At 34.6% G+C, this 16528-nt stretch overlaps 2 protein-coding genes across 2 annotated transcripts; one reads left to right on the plus strand and one right to left on the minus strand.

Annotated features, from left to right (window-relative positions):
- Nucleotides 1-537: 537 nt before the first annotated feature.
- On the plus strand, nt 538-10750 carry LOC109149528 (protein ENHANCED DISEASE RESISTANCE 2). The gene is made up of 23 exons (XM_019297334.1): nt 538-780; nt 954-1459; nt 1857-1931; nt 2301-2354; nt 2551-2616; nt 3187-3290; nt 3968-4038; nt 4137-4253; nt 4401-4441; nt 4546-4646; nt 5416-5511; nt 5705-5769; nt 5849-5920; nt 6056-6211; nt 6388-6623; nt 6698-6737; nt 6872-7023; nt 7103-7204; nt 8136-8180; nt 8258-8398; nt 9960-10055; nt 10184-10285; nt 10378-10750. Exons 2-23 carry the CDS (start codon nt 1322-1324, stop codon nt 10495-10497), a joined length of 2190 nt encoding a protein of 729 aa, XP_019152879.1. The 5' UTR covers nt 538-780; nt 954-1321; the 3' UTR covers nt 10498-10750.
- Nucleotides 10751-12062: 1312 nt separating this feature from the next.
- Nucleotides 12063-14900, minus strand: LOC109149532 (myb family transcription factor PHL11-like). The gene is made up of 6 exons (XM_019297340.1): nt 14226-14900; nt 14025-14101; nt 13382-13445; nt 13142-13217; nt 12983-13052; nt 12063-12627 (listed from the first exon to the last, which is right to left on the minus strand). The coding sequence occupies exons 1-6, from the start codon at nt 14416-14418 to the stop codon at nt 12271-12273; spliced, it is 837 nt and encodes a 278-aa protein (XP_019152885.1). The 5' UTR covers nt 14419-14900; the 3' UTR covers nt 12063-12270.
- Nucleotides 14901-16528: the final 1628 nt, after the last annotated feature.

Consider the following 16528-nt stretch of genomic DNA (forward strand, 5'->3'; position numbering starts at 1 on the left):
GACATAATTGTCGATCATTAAGGTCTAAACTCTTATAAAATGTTGTTGATTTTCTTAGAAATAAAAAATGCATAGAATAATAATTGTACATCGTACAATAGGACCTTAATAAAGTATGAGAGAAATGTAAAATTATAATTTTTTAATAAAAATTTAATTGAAAGTGTCGATACCGTCTGTTACATAAGCAACTGATTTGATAATTTGTATAGCAATTAAACAAATTTTGTCCAAAGGTTTTGTGGTCGAACGGAATAGACCCTCTTAAATGGGAGGTCACGAAAGTATGTATGAACAAATACTACATTTTAATATGTGGAATATTTGAGGGACAAAAATGTAGTTATTTTATTTTATTTTTATTTTTTTAAACTTGTCCTTGTGGGAGAAGAAGGAGAAGTTTTTTAAAATTCGTGTGTCTATAATCGGTAATATATGAGGTCAGTTGCAGCTTGAGCAAGGAATCTTATAAATGTCAAAGAAAATACTGTTTAGAAAAAGTAAATAAATTTATACGGAAAAAGAAAAAAAGAATAACCCAAAAGCAAAAGGGGAAAAAAAAAAGGAAGTAAAAAAGAGTCGACGAGACAGACAACGTTTTCTTCCCTGCTTGGCCGAAGTCTCCATAGCCCACTCTCTTTTAATTTTTTAAACGATAATCCCACGGCCCCCAGTTGGCCAGTTGTCTCCTCCGTTCTCCGCCGGACGCTTCTTCCTCTCGACTGCGACAGATCACGCCGCCCGTCTCTCTCTCCTGTCTTGCTGTCTACGTGTTGATGCGTATGCACTTCGACTTTAGTTTCAATTACGTACTTCTTGTGTGTGTGTGTGTTTGTTGTGTGCGAATTCGTAGTCAAATACATGTGATGCACATCAGCATGCCAGATTGCCAATGCGTTGCTCGCTCGTAGTTCATCGCTTTTCTGTGACTGACTTTTCGTGCCGTGTTTCAGAATTTTGACGGAGGAGGAGGTGCTCGGTAGAATTTCGGAATCGATCGGTGGCGATCGTGGAGTCAGGTCGGAGATTCTCGTCGGACGAGGCGAATTTCGGGAGAATTTTCAGTGTTTTCGGTGAATCAGCTCTGGAAAATTAGCAGTTTCAGCTGGACGCTTAGCAAATCGTGTCGAGGATCCGTTTTATTATTGTTGGAAGTTGAGGTTTCGCGGCGGTAGCCATGGATCCATTTGTTTGAGCTTGGTGGAAACAGCGGAAGTGAAGATATTTGAGTCTGAACTTCCGGATTTTAGATAGTCTTTTGCTAGTCGTGTAGCTCTGACTCAACCGTTGGGGTCAAAGATAATTCAAGGACCACTGAACAATGTCGAAAGTGGTATATGAAGGATGGATGGTGAGGTATGGGCGGAGGAAGATAGGTCGATCGTTCATCCATATGCGGTATTTTGTTCTAGAGACTCGATTGCTCGCTTACTACAAGCGGAAGCCTCAGGACAATGTGGTATGCTCCCAGAATTCCAAGCTTTTATGCTCGTGCTTTTCAACGATTTGGTAGAACTTAAAATCCAATAATTTTGCATACTAAGGTCAGTTGATAAAAACTATGCAGTTTTATCAATTAGTTGATTGGATTTAAGTTAACATATTTTGAGATGTGTGCTATTAGAAATGGTTGCCTTATATGCTACCCCAATGAATTGGGAGAAAAAGTGTGTAGTCTTATCAAATCACTTTAGACTTCAAAAGTCATTTTTTGGGTCTGTTTTGTTTTTTCTTGTTCTCCTTCTTCGGTGAAACAGTAAGTGGACTTTTCACTTTCTAGTTTAGAATGTAAAGTTGATTTCTGAAGTGCCTAGGAAGTATCCTGACAAAATGATCTCTTATGTCTCAATTATCAGGTCCCAATCAAGACACTTCTCATAGATGGCAATTGTCGAGTTGAGGACCGAGGCTTGAAGACTCATCATGGACATGTGAGCTATTCTTTTCTTATTTACTGCATCTTTGCATCAGTAGTCTTGCTGTAATAAAATTTTCTTATCTAATTATATATCTTTTCAATGTCAAGTGTGCTGGGGAACATACACATCTTATTTGAACTGCATTTCTTTGATCTCCTACAAGTACAGTTTTGTCAACATAGAAAAAAGTATTTTTCCAGTGTCCAGTTCTCTCGAATATAGCTTGGGGGTGGGTGTTTGCATATAGTGATATAGGTATAGTCCATGTCAAGTACTTGGTTTAGATCATGTCAGCACTGATTGTAGCCTACAGCAGTTTGGCTACTATGGGTATGCTATATATCACCCTGGAATCATTTATCTTATTCTTCATCTTTGCAGATGGTCTATGTCTTGTCTGTTTACAACAAGAAAGAGAAGTACAACCGAATTACAGTATGTATTCTTCTTCTTTCTCCCACGTTATTGTTACTGAGAACAATCAATGAGACAATGACTACCAGTTTATGGGTTGTATACAACTAAGATAGTGGCAAACACTTTATTGATAATTTCGCTTAAGAGAATATGGTGCTTGAGTTTCTGCATAAGTGGATATAGCTAGTAATGTTAGTTATATGTACTGTTCCAGATGGCAGCTTTCAACATTCAGGAGGCCCTGATTTGGAAGGAAAAAATTGAGTCTGTGATTGATCAGGTTGTTTTCTTATCTGTTAAATTCTACTCCCTATTGTTTCATTTTTTTTTTTTTTCTTCTTCCTTCTCTGAAATTAGGTTTCTTGTTTTCTATGTGATCTTAACAAAAAATTGTTGGTTTTTGGTTTAAATTTTTTGTTTGTTCTTGTATCCATTACTGTATACCCACCATCTTCTATATACCAATACTTTTCACTCTCTGTCCTATTGAGCCAATTCTCTCTCAGCTATTAGGATACTCGACATACTCCTATTTGGAAAAGTTCACAACACCAAAATATTCAGATTACTTCATAATGATGCTATGATGTCATCTGTAATTTGATGTGACATTTTCATCTACTTAATATCCCTTTCTCTCATTCTAACAATTATTTTAAAAATAAATTCCTACAAGTTCATTACTCCTTGTATTATTTCATTCTAACATTCATTTCCTTGACTCCTTTTTTATTCAATTAGCTCAAACAACTTGGAATGGATGAAACACTTACCTGTTTTCCTCTTTCATAAATATTTCTTGTGCCTTGATATAATCACCTGAGACTTATAATATGCTGATGGTTTGCAGCATCAAGACTCACAGACAACTAATGGTAACAAGTATGTCTCCTTTGAGTATAAATCTGGTGCAGATAATGGTAGGAATGGTTCCTCATCAGATCATGAAAGCCAGTAAGTATCAACCCTTTTCATTTTCAATGGTGTGGACTTTACTATAGTATACAATTATTGATTTTAGTTCTTGTTTCTTTTTTCAACTCATCAATGAATAGGCTGGGTGAGCATTTCATTCTTAACCAACCATTTAGGATGACTGATGTGTTTCTGTAGTAGCGATGTAAAAAAACTGAAATTTACTGAAGAGAACATGACTCATTATAGGAAATATTAATCTAATATGCATTGAAGTATTGAAATTTTGTATTTGGTCAATTTGAATATCATCCATCAAACCATCAAGATCATGATCAACCTTTTGAGGGAGGGGGAGGGGCTGAAGGTAATAACAATTAACAGTAAAGTCATTAACCAAATAACTAATGTGTATCTTGGTGCCTTGTTATTTTCAGTTTAGGAACTTTATGCCTTTGATTCATAATAGGTTAATAGCATGGGTTCATACACTCTTTGTTAGTGATTTTGTTCACATATTCTAGAATTTTGATCTGGCACTTTGATGTGTGTCTGAATCATAGCCTGTGTACAACTTTACGTTTTTTTTTTTTAGTATTTTTTGTGTTTATGTCTTGTTTTCTGCTCTGCTTTACCCCTTAAAGGCTGACCAATTGAGTTAATGACTGCTTTTCAAATCTGACAACACCCCACCTCGCTTCTGTTTCCCCCTCTAGGTTCAGTGCTGCTGAAGAGGAAGATGAACCTAGTAGTCATAGCTTGTTGCGAAGAACAACAATTGGGAATGGTTGTTTGTGGCTTCCTTCTTGTCTTGACATTTCTCCCCCCTTTCAATTTTTTATTTTTTTAAATTTTTAATTAAATTAGATATCTTTGCATGAACAGGTCCTCCCGAATCTGTGTTTGACTGGACAAAGGAAATAGATACAGACTTGGCAAACCAGAATGCTAACAATCAGGCATTTTCTAGAAAGTTCTGGCGCCTGCTTCAATGTCAAAATGGTTAGTTTCTTTTCTTGATATGTCATATCTATGTTCAACATATTAACAGTCACCTAAATGCATACAGTGCTAAGTGTAGATTAATAGTGGTGAATCATCTACCTTGATATACGAAATTTGACCACATTTCAATATGGATGGTTGCAGGGCTCCGCATATTCGAGGAGCTTGTTGATGTTGATATCCTTGTACGTGCTGATTTATAACTTATTTGACTGGATCTGCACAGCCCAATATAAGATCAATGCTGTAATTCAGGGTGTTTTGATGATCAACTTTTCTTTCTATGTAGCCAAAGAGCTGCAGCAGGGCAATGAAAGCTGTTGGGGTGGTTGAGGCTAGTTGTGAAGAAATTTTTGAGCTTGTCATGAGCATGGATGCAACACGGTTCGAGTAAGTAGTCTATACTGTCAACCAAATCCATGAGACTTTTTCATTCTTGCATGAGTACAACTTGGGCATGCACAGAAATTTATTTCAACTTCATTACACACACACACACACTGAGCTACTATTAGGTGCTCTCTGAGAATGGCCATTCCTCTATTGCAAAGGGAATATTGAATTCTGTGGAATAGAAAATGAACCAAATAGTGGAATAGGTCTAGTATGCAGAATGCTATTCAATTCTTGGCCTATTCTATTAACCAAATGCCAAGTTAGAGTGCAATAGTGTTTGTTTTGTTTTGTTTTGTTTTTTTTTTTAAAGTTAAGATTTCATTTTTGTTATATCAAATGTTGTACAACTTTTTTTGTTTTAACCTAATATTCTTATTCTTATTTTCTTAGGAGTAAATGACAAAGTCAGAGTATCGTAGTAAAGTTAATGGGAAATATGTTCAATAGAGGTCATACATTAGGATGTTTGGTATTTTACTATTTCATTTGTAGCAGGCCTATTTTAAAAGTTATGTAAGAGTAGTTTCCTTATTGTTATGAAAACTAGCAAGTGGTGAAGTCAATAATACAGTTTTGACAAAATTTATACTTGTGTTTGGTTGGGGTTCAGTTCTTCTATGCATTGGATGTCTTACAACACAGCACATGCCTGACTGTTGTGGGACAACTAACTATTTTTTTGGAAGCTTTAGCTCCTCCAAACTCGGAGGAACTAGGTCTTTTTTTTTTTATTCACGCTTTGACTCTTCTATGGACTTTACAGGTGGGACTGCACATTTCAATATGGTAGTTTAGTTGAGGAGGTGGATGGACATACAGCAATACTCTATCACAGACTTCAACTTGACTGGTTCCCAATGTAACATTTTTTCCTTGTATATATTCCTGTAATCACTAAACTGACTAAAGCATAATTTTTTGTCATTAATATTTAATTCAAAGAGAAAACTAAAGAAACCACATTTTCTGAAATATATACCATATACTAGTTTTGGGCTTTCTCTTTTAACCATGCTTTATTCCTTCTAAAGGGTGATGCTTTGCTATTTCAGGCTGGTGTGGCCACGTGATCTGTGTTATGTTCGCTATTGGCGTCGAAATGATGATGGAAGCTATGGTAAATGTTTTGGAACCTTTATTCCCCTATCATGATTCATGTATGAATTTGTCCTTAATCCATCATTGTTATTGTGTAGTTGTATTATTTCGTTCTAGGGAGCATGAAAATTGTGGTCCACAGCCTGGCTATATTCGAGCTCATATTGAGAGTAAGTTCAGTCATCCTTTGTTGCTTATGGAATATTTTTGAAAATTTGCAACATAATTGACGGTCCCCAGGGGAGATTGCAACCATTTAAATCTATCTGTAGAAATAAATAATAAACTATTCTTTATTCCTACAGGTGGTGGATATAATATTTCCCCTCTGAAACCACGTAATGGTAAGCCTAGAACACAGGTGCAGCATCTCGTGCAGATTGATTTGAAAGGATGGGGAGTAGGTTATATCTCATCATTTCAGCAACATTGCCTGCTTCAGATGTTGAACAGTGTTGCGGGTAAGCTTTTATACCAAATGGGATTTAGAGATTATCACTGAGTCTCAAATCTTGGTTTCTTTATTAAATCAAGTTCATGATTTATTTCAGTGTAGTCTTCCTCCATGTCACTTCTTCACTTCATATTTTGCATCTGAACACACTTCTCTTTTCCATTTGGGCCTTCCTTCATACAGGACTACGCGAATATTTTTCACAAACTGATGAAAGGTCGGCAGCTCCAAGAATCCCAGTTATGGTTAATATGACATCAGCTTCTGTTTCTTCTAAGAGGAAACAAAAACTCCATGAGACTTCTCTTCATCATCATCGCAGTCCATCTCTAGATCAAATGAGTGCTGCAAACAGAAATGTGTCAATGTTGGACGAATACTCTGATGAGGATGAAGAATACCAAGTTGCAGATCAAGATGTTAGTATTGTACTTCTGCTCATTTTAGTTTCTCCAGAATCCTTTTAATCATGATTTCTTGGACCATTTTGCAGGTAGAGCCACCTAGTCTTGAGGATGAAGTGAAAAAGAATGGTACTGCTGTTCACTGTTCTTTTTTTTAAAAAAAATTTCCCTGATATAAAATTAGTTTTTTATTTTATTTTATTTTATTTTTTTAAAAATATGTTTATAGAAGAATGTATTCTACTTATTTATGTGTTCTATAGTGGAAGAAGAACCCAGAGATCAAATTGATCTGTCCATTTTCTCTGGCAATCTTCGCCGTGATGACCGTGACAATGCTCGTGACTGCTGGAAACTATCTGATGGAAACAACTTCAGGGTTCGCAGCAGGAGTTTTTGCTTCGACAAATCAAAGGTTCTTATAGTTTCTTTTGCAAGTATTCTGTGCTTCTTGGTGAAAATATTTTTCATCTTGCTTGGACATTGCCTTGTAGATTCCTGCTGGTAAGCATACCATGGATCTTGTTGCAGTAGATTGGTTCAAAGATACAAAACGAATGGACCATGTTGCAAGGCGCCGTGGTTGCGCAGCGCAAGTAAGTTTTCAGAGGTGTAGTGTCTTGTATCTGATCATTTTACAGGCTAACACTCTGCATCTTCCCCCAACCCCAACCCCAACCCCAACCCCAAACCCAAACACTTCTGGCAAGTTGCACCCCAAAAGAAAAAGTAAAACTAAATTTTGGGACCATGTTTAGGTGATCTTCACAGAGCAAGATCACTAGACTGTCAAAAATTGAGATTCTTGACAGGCTATGCAGGTTGATTGTGCGGAAAAAAAAAGTAGTGCTCCATAACTGAAATTTGGAAAATTCATATATGAGAGAATAGGACACCAAAATTTTGAAAGAAGCAAAACAAATTATTTTGCTGGTTATGGTAGAAAGGATGATACTACTTCAAACTAATTCTGCCCCTGCAATTATGTTTCTGCTATTTGCCAATACTATCTGCACAAGTTTACTTGGCTCGCAAGTTCCTGAAAAGAAGAAAAAAGCTACAATGTATCTTATTTCACGTAACACTTTCTTTATGACAATTTTGGTTATTTGTTGGATGGATCTTTAATATTGTTACTTTATAACTATTGAACTTGCCATGGGCACTTTCTAAGTGAAAAGAAAAGATAAAAATTGACTCAGTAGAAAGTGGAGGTGCAGTTCATTTCTTTTTTGGAAATCCTGAATTTTTACCTCCTGTGTTTGTCCGTGATACTGGTAGAGTTGGTGTACTTTTCCCTAGTAAATTTACTAGATTGGCAATTGTGTCTAAGGGTTCAATTCCTCCCTATCTATTTTCAAACCACTGGGATTGTAATTGAAGTGCAAAACAAAATTGCTTTAGATAAACCATAAGTAGGTAGCTTGTTAGTTATTATTGTCTGGTCACATTTTTTATATAAATGATGTCTTGAAAGTTTTCATAATGAATCCATTGTTAATTCTATTTAATATTGTTCTATTCCAGGTTGCTTCAGAGAAAGGGCTATTCTCTTTGATTGTAAATCTGCAAGTAAGTTGATTCAATTGATGTTATCAGTTTTGTGAATCATTATGTTTCTTCAAAAGCTGATATTTTTCTTCTTAAAGGTGCCTGGATCAACACACTACAGCATGGTTTTCTATCTTGTCACAAAAGCTCTATTACCTGGTTCTCTCTTACAACGATTTGTTGATGGGGATGATGAGTTTCGTAATAGTAGACTAAAACTAATCCCATCAGTGCCCAAGGTACTCTTTGTTCACCTTGCTATTTGTTACGAGTTTAGTTGGTTAGTTGCTCTCTGATGGTACTAGGAATTCTCTAACTGGGCTTCTCATTTTTAACTATGCATACCCGTGTAAGACACTGATCCATGAACATACTACTTTACACAGATTAACTTAAATACACTGAAAACATATTGGCCCTGTTTGGTAAAATGGCTGTTAGCTGATAGCTGTTAGTTGTTAGCTGATTGTGTTAATTAGAGGGTATAAATAGTTGATAACATTAGCTGATTGTAGAAAAGTGTTTGGTAAATTAGCTGTTAGCTGATAGCTGTTTGGTATAATTTCTTTTCTCAAAAAGCTAATTGAAAAAGTTGCTTGGAGTAGCATTTTAAATTTTAGCCTTTTGGAGTTGCAAAAAGCTAATTAACCAAACATTTATATTGATATTTCAACTAAATCAAACAATTAATAGTGGTCAAATAAGCCAAAATTGGCCTATAGGCCAATTTTTTACAAAACAGGGCCATTATATATTTAAAGAAATGGCTTTTTCTATAGTTATTTCAATCAATATGTATATTTCTCTGAATTTGATTAAGGCCCTGTTTGGTAAAATGGCTGTTAGCTGATAGCTGTTAGCAGTTAGCTGATTGTGTTAATTAGAGGGTATAAATAGTTGATAACATTAGCTGATTGTAAAAAAGTGTTTGGTAAATTAGCTGTTAGCTGATAGCTGTTTGGTATAATTTTTTTTTCAAAAGGCTAATTGAAAAAGTTGCTTGGAGTAGCTTTTTGAATTTTAGCCTTTTGGAGTTATAAAAAGCTAATTAACCAAACATTTATATTGATATTTTAACTAAATCAAACAATTAATAGTGGTCAAATAGGCCAAAATTGGCCTATAGGCCAATTTTTTACCAAACAGGGCCTAAAACTTACAAGTTGTGTACAAACATCTGGATAAGAGAGCACCTGTCCCCTAAGCTGAACCCATATGTCCTAGAAAATATAAAATGAAAAAAAAAGGTACAGAATTTACAGAACATGTGTCCCCATGTTTTCTCTGGAATTCCTACATCTGCTCAATTATGATGCGAGTGTATACCTTCAAATATGGTCACCCTACCTCTCAAATTGTTTGTTGAAGATGAGCCATCTCAGAACAATCCCTCCATGCCGAGTAAATAGGACCCTCTCAAGAATAAAAAGATCTTCATATTTTGACATTTGTATTTGAAGATCTGCAGTTTCTCTTAAATTAATGGTTAACCTAACTTCGTATGTAATATGAACATGCTGATATTTTTGTCATCTTTGCAAAACTCTTTTGGCTGCATTAACTTGTATGTTTCTTTTCTTATTTTAGATCAAAACCTCTGTAGATTATGCAATTTTAGAAATTTCATCAGTCATCTTAAATTGATGTTCTTCTCTATATGCTTGTATAAAAGTCCAGAGCTGCTAAAAAAAGATGATGCTCAGCTGTGTTTTTGCTTCAAATAGTTCTTGGTTTCTAGTAAATGATCACATCCTATTGCGAATCCTCCTAAAATAATATCTTACTGTATTATTATTACAGGGCTCATGGATTGTGCGTCAGAGTGTTGGAAGCACCCCTTGCTTACTTGGAAAGGCTGTTGATTGTAACTATATACGAGGTCCCAAGTATTTAGAAGTAAAGTTCCTGTCTCTTAAAGATCACATATATTTGAGTATCCATCGTGCATATATATGCAGATACAGAGTTTGATAAAAATTAAGGTACTCATAGCATTGAGGTTCATTGTGCTTATTTTTCTGTAGATTGATGTTGATATCGGTTCTTCTACTGTCGCAAATGGAGTTCTGGGACTTGTCATTGGTGTAATTACATCACTAGTAGTTGACATGGCTTTTCTCATACAGGTATTTACATCTTTCTACTTTTTCTTTTAAAAAAGAAAATTATCTTTGAGTTATTGTATCTAAAGTATTTGGCATATTATTCTGCTACTCAGGGCAACACTCCCGATGAGTTGCCAGAGCGGCTCCTAGGTGCCGTCCGTGTTTCACATATAGAACTGAAATCTGCTATTGTGCCAACCCTGGAGGGAGTGGAGGCTGATGCATTGGAGTAGGACAAGTGATGACCATTATCAGTTTAATACATTGATTTCTTAGATATATACTAAAATACATATATAATTTTTCTTTTATTAGTTCTTGTAGTCTGTTAACATTTTTTGTACATCCCAGAGTGCAATAACAGGTTCAAATTTTGTGTGGATGGTGTAAAGCAGCAAGGCATTCCTCTCCATTTGTTCATTTTTCATGTTCAGACAAACACAATGAATCATAATGAATCTCACACGTGTTATCATCTTTGTATAAGTGTTTGGGATATTGTTTGTTGTCTGCCTTTGTTCTCTACTGCTCTCCTAAATTTGGCTTCCATTGCATGCCCTGTTTCAATAATTCTACCTCGGTGTTATATGGAATAGGTGTTGAGCCTTTCTTTCTCTTCCAGACTCGTTGATGCCTTTCATTTAGAGTGATAGTGTGAGTCAGATTGACTAGAGAATGAATTTTTTTTTTTTTTTTTTTTTTATACACTAGAGAATGATTCTTTAGAAAGAAAATTCATTTCAGGGTTCGTTTAGCAAGCAGGAAAATGTTTTTTAGAAAATGAGTTATTTTTCAAAAAATATTTTTATTTCTCGTATTTGGTTGTAGATAAAAAAAATTGTGTTTGTGTGTTTGGTTCATTTTCTAAAAAATGATTAGAATTGTATAATTAAATATTTTATATATTTTATTTATAATATAAAAATATCTATAATAATATTAAAACTAATATTATTTATCAAACATTTTAAAAACAATTGGTTACTAGAGATAAACCAGAATTGCTCTGATTTTTGGCGAAAATCAAACTTATGATTTCCGCAAAAAAAAATCTTGTTTTGAGAATTTTGGTGGAAATCAGTTTATGTTAAAATAATTATATGTTTCTCAATTTTCTTTTAAAAAAAATTATATTTTTCTCAGTTAACAAAAAATATTTTTTGTTTATTGGATATTTCAATTGTATCTAAACATTGAAAACTCATAAATGAGTTTTCAAAATAAATAGATGTAATTGAGAACTGAAGTCAACTGGTGATAAACCCAATTACCCACAAAATGATTTGATGAAGCCGACCAAAGAGTAAATGCAATGAATTAGAGTTGAAATAGCGACAAAAACGATTTTAAAATTTCGTTATGATACCGGCAATTTGTAAGGTATGCACGTGGGTGACGTGGTTACAAGCTAGATGTTGTAGGTTACTCCACGGTTATCAACGAAACAACATATAATATTTGCACAAATAAAATGTCTACGGATTTGATTTACACAACCACTAATTTTGCATTACCAAATTTTATCTTAATGTATTGCAACTTTTTTTCCCCCTTAATGAGAGATTAATCACTTCAAAATGATTTAGAAAATGTAACATTTTTCATACCAAACATCTTACTCAATTTGTACTTTAGAAATGATTTATTAAACTGCAGCTAAATTTTCTTGAAATGCCACATTACTCCATATCTTTCAAATCAACTAATGAAACATCAATTCAGTTTTCAATCAATTAATGAGACTTTACTACTTTAGTAAAGAATGTTGTAGTAACTTGCGATGGCACCAATCAATTCATTGATATACAAACAAAAATTTCTATATAAAAAAAATTATGATATATTTAACATGGTATTTCTAAAATCATGTATCCCAAACACAAAACAAAAATACAAAGCATATACTTCCATTGATCAGAGTTAAATATTTGTACTTTCTTCTAGTCCTTTGCCGGCTAGAATCACTATGAGATTTTCGGTAAATCAAAATATTTGCATTTCCAATCTCATCTTCCATTTGTAAGTTTACCAGCAACAAAATCATGGCTACTCCCACAGTTCAAATCGAAATTCATTAACCCTCCATGGAGCTTGATGTTGATGTCCCTCTTGTCATCCTCCTCCTCTTCCCCGAGAAAATCAGAGCTTGGCAAGTTGGCATCCATGGCTTTCCCAATGCTTTCTCCATTCATGCTCTCCATGAAGCTGGAGAGAGCCAAGTTGAAGTCACTAAGCTGAGCTCTTGTTGCCTCTACACTGCTGGGGGAGTTCATGTCTATGGACAGACTCTTCTGTGCTTTCTCCAGTATTGCTTGCAAGTACTTCCCCTGTGCCTCTATTCTCATCTGCAGCTTCTTTTGCACCTGCTCATACCACCAATTCTTCACATTTACTACACTTTGTGTCAAGAACCCACGATCCAAGAACGGAAACTGGAGAATTGAAGTAAACGTAGCCTAATTTTCTTGCCATTTTTATGTAAAACAAATATCTAGCACGGACAGTTCAGTTGGTTCCTGGATGGTAAATTGTAGGCAAGAACACAGAATCGAGCCCTAACAGACCCAGCACGGGCAGTTCAGTTGGTTCCTAAGTGGTAAATTGTGAGCAAGAACACAGGATCGAGCCCTAACAATCCCAGTGTGAGAGTTATCCTCCCACGTAAACTTGATTTATCGGGGCAAAGATTGAAACAAAAAAGAGATTGTGAATTCTGACCTCAAGCTGTTCTTGTAATATATTCTGTACTTCAATCTGACATCTTACTGCATCTCCAAATGGGATTTCTCTGGTTTTTACAGTAGCAAACACTATTCTGTTAATAAACCAAGAAAAGAAGATAAAAAAAAAAAAAGCAATGGATTCCATATGGCCTACCCTTGCATACAGTTCATGCTTGATGAAGGGGTACTTGTGGCTGATGAATGTATACTGAACTGTCTACAAGAATCCCCTGACACACAAACATTAAAGTAAACCTTAAATGTTCAAGATTCAAAACCCAGAAACCACATAATAATTAAGTAGATTACCAGACTAATTAACAGAAAATCATGCAAAAAAAACAACATTAAGGGAAAGCAGTTGAGCCATGTATGTATTCCAGCATCAACTCACCACTGTTCTCTTTGTTCTGGTCTCCTGCATTTTGTTTCTTTCCCTGCTGTCCAAGCCTGTACTTCTGAAGATCATAACAATGGAAAAAAATAAGAGAAATTTGAGTATCTGATTACTACTCTGTATTTTATCATATCAGCTTTAGAATTCTGTATATTATTGTGACTCTAACTTTACCAGTCCTGCCTTAGCTAGGACTAATTCTTGTATCTCTATGAATACATCACATATGTAGTTTGTAAACACGATCAGTCCTGCCCTAGCTAGGACTAATTCTTGTACCTCTATGAATGTATGTAGTTTGTAAACACGATCAGTCCTGCCCTAGCTAGGACTAATTCTTGTATCTCTATGAATACGTCACATATGTACTTTGTAAACACGATCAGTCCTGTCCTAACTATGACTAATTCTTGTATCTCTATGAATACGTCACATATGTACAAACACGATCAGTTTTGCCCTAGCTAGGACTAATTCTTGTATCTCTATGAACGTGAAGTCACATATGTACTCTGTAAACACGATCAGTCCTGCCCTAGCTAGGACTAATTCTTGTATCTCTATGAATACGTCACATATGTACTTAATAAACACGATTGATGAATAATATGGAGTAATAAATAGTCTTTGTAAATTGTACCTGCAAATGGCTCTTGAGATGGTACAATGTCAACCCCTTCAACCCCATCAATCTCAGCACAGATTTTGGCGTTGCTTCTGCAAATTAAAATGCAAACATTTTATATATGTATTGCCCTAAACCCAATCACTTGCAGAGCTGCAGATTTGAGATTTCAATTTGATTAATGTAAACAACAAAAGAAAATTTTCAATGGCTTACTGTCAGGGCCACCAAGCTTGGTCACAGCATCTACGAACCGATCATGAAGATCAGCCGTCCATCTCAGCCTCGGCTTCGGATCTCTCGTCATCATCACTCCACCGCCGCCGCCGCCGCCGTCCCCATACGAGTAGCAGCTCCCTCCGGCGCCACCACCACCGCCACCGCCGCCGTACATTCCGTCCATCACCATCCGGATTCCAGAACAGTAGCAGAAAAAGAATGGATTTTGACTAACCCAACAGGCTCAAACAAAAATGCTCCCTCTTTGTGATCAACAATTCACTGTTCTAAACAATATAATATTTATATATATAAATATTGAAGGCGACGCTATGATTACAGATTTAAGAAGATAATTAAATGTGAAAGTGAATCAAATGATTAGCAGAAAGCCACCATTTTTATATATATCTCTCTACTGGAAGTAAAAGTTTTATTCTTTTTGAACAAATTCCCAGCTTCGAATCAATGCTGACAAAATATATTCTTTATAATAACTGAATTTCGTGTCAAGTTCAATTATCGTTTCTTTCATACATGCAAAATAAAATAATTAAATTAGATGAAAAATAAATTTAATCTGCGAATTTTGATATTAAACCCAGACTTAAATTTACTGATTATAATCTTAGAATGCATTATGAGGAAAGATTGAGGTCGCCATTTGCTTTAATTACACTCTATGAGAAGTTGTTAAGTTAGAACTAATAGGGTGTGTACTGAGTAAATCTTATTTTAATGTAATAATTTGTATTTACTGATATTTTTTTTTTGGAGTGAAAGTCATCAATTTTTACTAAAAAAAAGTAAAAATTCATTAAAATTCTTTTAATTATTACAATCTCATTATTATTGGTATAAATTTATGGTTATTCTAAAATAGATAATGTTATTTTTTTCTATTTCCTAACAATTGTTTGATTTACGTTTATTTCCTTATTACATGACAACAAAAACAGTTCATTTTATGGCGTATCTATCCGTCATGAGTTAAAAAAATTAATAATCAAATATAGAAAAATTCAACCAAAAGTGTCGCACTATGATATGAATATTAAGATGAGATTATATAGGAGGGTGTATAGCATCGTTTTTGTAAAAAAAAAAAATGTTTATAAGAAAATGTTACGGTACTGATTTCTTATAATCGGTACCACGCAAAATGAATGGCAAATTTTTTAAGTTTATAGTGAGTATTATGAGGGCATTGTCCAATTAATAGAAACTCAAAATTTTTACTAAAACATTTAACTTTGTTTTAATATAAGTGATACTGTTATTGATAGTCACGATAAACTTTTGTTATGTTTATATAACATTTTATCATGTTATTAAAAAATATTAAATTTTCTTCACAATGATAGGTGTACAATATTTGTGGTACCAAATCCTAATATCATGCTTTCAAAAAAAAAAAAAAAAAACACCTAATATATATCTATGATGAAAAGAATACAGAGAGGAAAGAATGGCGCCGAATCTGACGAAACACAACATCCCAATAATATATTTGTAGTGTTATAGGGTTTATTATAAAGTGTGACAGGGGAGCATGACTTGCAAACATTGGTGAGCGTTGGATTGCCCGAAAAACGAGAGATTTCATGGGAGGCGATGAAAAGTGAGTCCAAGAAAAGGACTATGTGACACGTGGATGACAAGCTGGAATATTCGGCGGCAAACGAGGGGGAGGAATATTCATGCTCTCACGTGCCACGTCTTAGTCGTATGAGAATAATGTTAAAGACGCCGAAAGCAGTTTCTCCATTAGGTTATTCAAACGAACAAATTTCATAACTTTGATGGACCTCACCTAAGAGGATTGACAACATCCTAACACAATATTTCATATTATAATCGCTATAACATTAATTTGGTCTTATGTTATTGCAAGTGTAAATTAGACCGGCGATACAATTTTGTGTTTATACTATATAGAAAGAGAAATGGGAAGAATTAATAATATTTTATTAATTATTAGATTTTGTAAAGGTAACTACTTTAATGTCCAGGTATAGATGTAATATAATCGAAATGTTGAATAGCTCCAAGCCTCCAATAAGATGAAATTCAGTAATTCGAGCTACTCAAGTAGTGAACAAGATGTGAGAAAAATATAAAATGATCAATCTTGAATATACAAATTTTAAGTTACTTATGTCATGATAACATCTTACAAGTTAGTTGACACGATATCCTTTGATTTGTAGCGGTAATTAATTGTTTAGGTGACACAACAATATACCAATTAGACTCGAGTAGACTGATATGTTTTTATTTTTTTATTTTTAGCTAGTTTA

Source organism: Ipomoea nil, unplaced genomic scaffold (assembly GCF_001879475.1).
Source record: "Ipomoea nil cultivar Tokyo-kokei standard unplaced genomic scaffold, Asagao_1.1 scaffold2159, whole genome shotgun sequence".
Lineage (NCBI taxonomy): Eukaryota > Viridiplantae > Streptophyta > Magnoliopsida > Solanales > Convolvulaceae > Ipomoea > Ipomoea nil.

Coding starts and splice junctions, on each gene's coding strand:
- LOC109149528 (XM_019297334.1), top strand. CDS start 1,322: ATGTCGAAAGTGGTATATGAAGGATGGATGGTGAGGTATGGGCGGAGG. Junction 4,254..4,400: donor CCTGCTTCAATGTCAAAATG/GTTAGTTTCTTT, acceptor GGATGGTTGCAG/GGCTCCGCATATTCGAGGAG. Junction 7,205..8,135: donor GCCGTGGTTGCGCAGCGCAA/GTAAGTTTTCAG, acceptor GTTCTATTCCAG/GTTGCTTCAGAGAAAGGGCT.
- LOC109149532 (XM_019297340.1), bottom strand. CDS start 14,418: ATGGTGATGGACGGAATGTACGGCGGCGGTGGCGGTGGTGGTGGCGCC. Junction 13,053..13,141: donor AGCATGAACTGTATGCAAGG/GTAGGCCATATG, acceptor TGTAAAAACCAG/AGAAATCCCATTTGGAGATG. Junction 12,628..12,982: donor TATTACAAGAACAGCTTGAG/GTCAGAATTCAC, acceptor TGGTATGAGCAG/GTGCAAAAGAAGCTGCAGAT.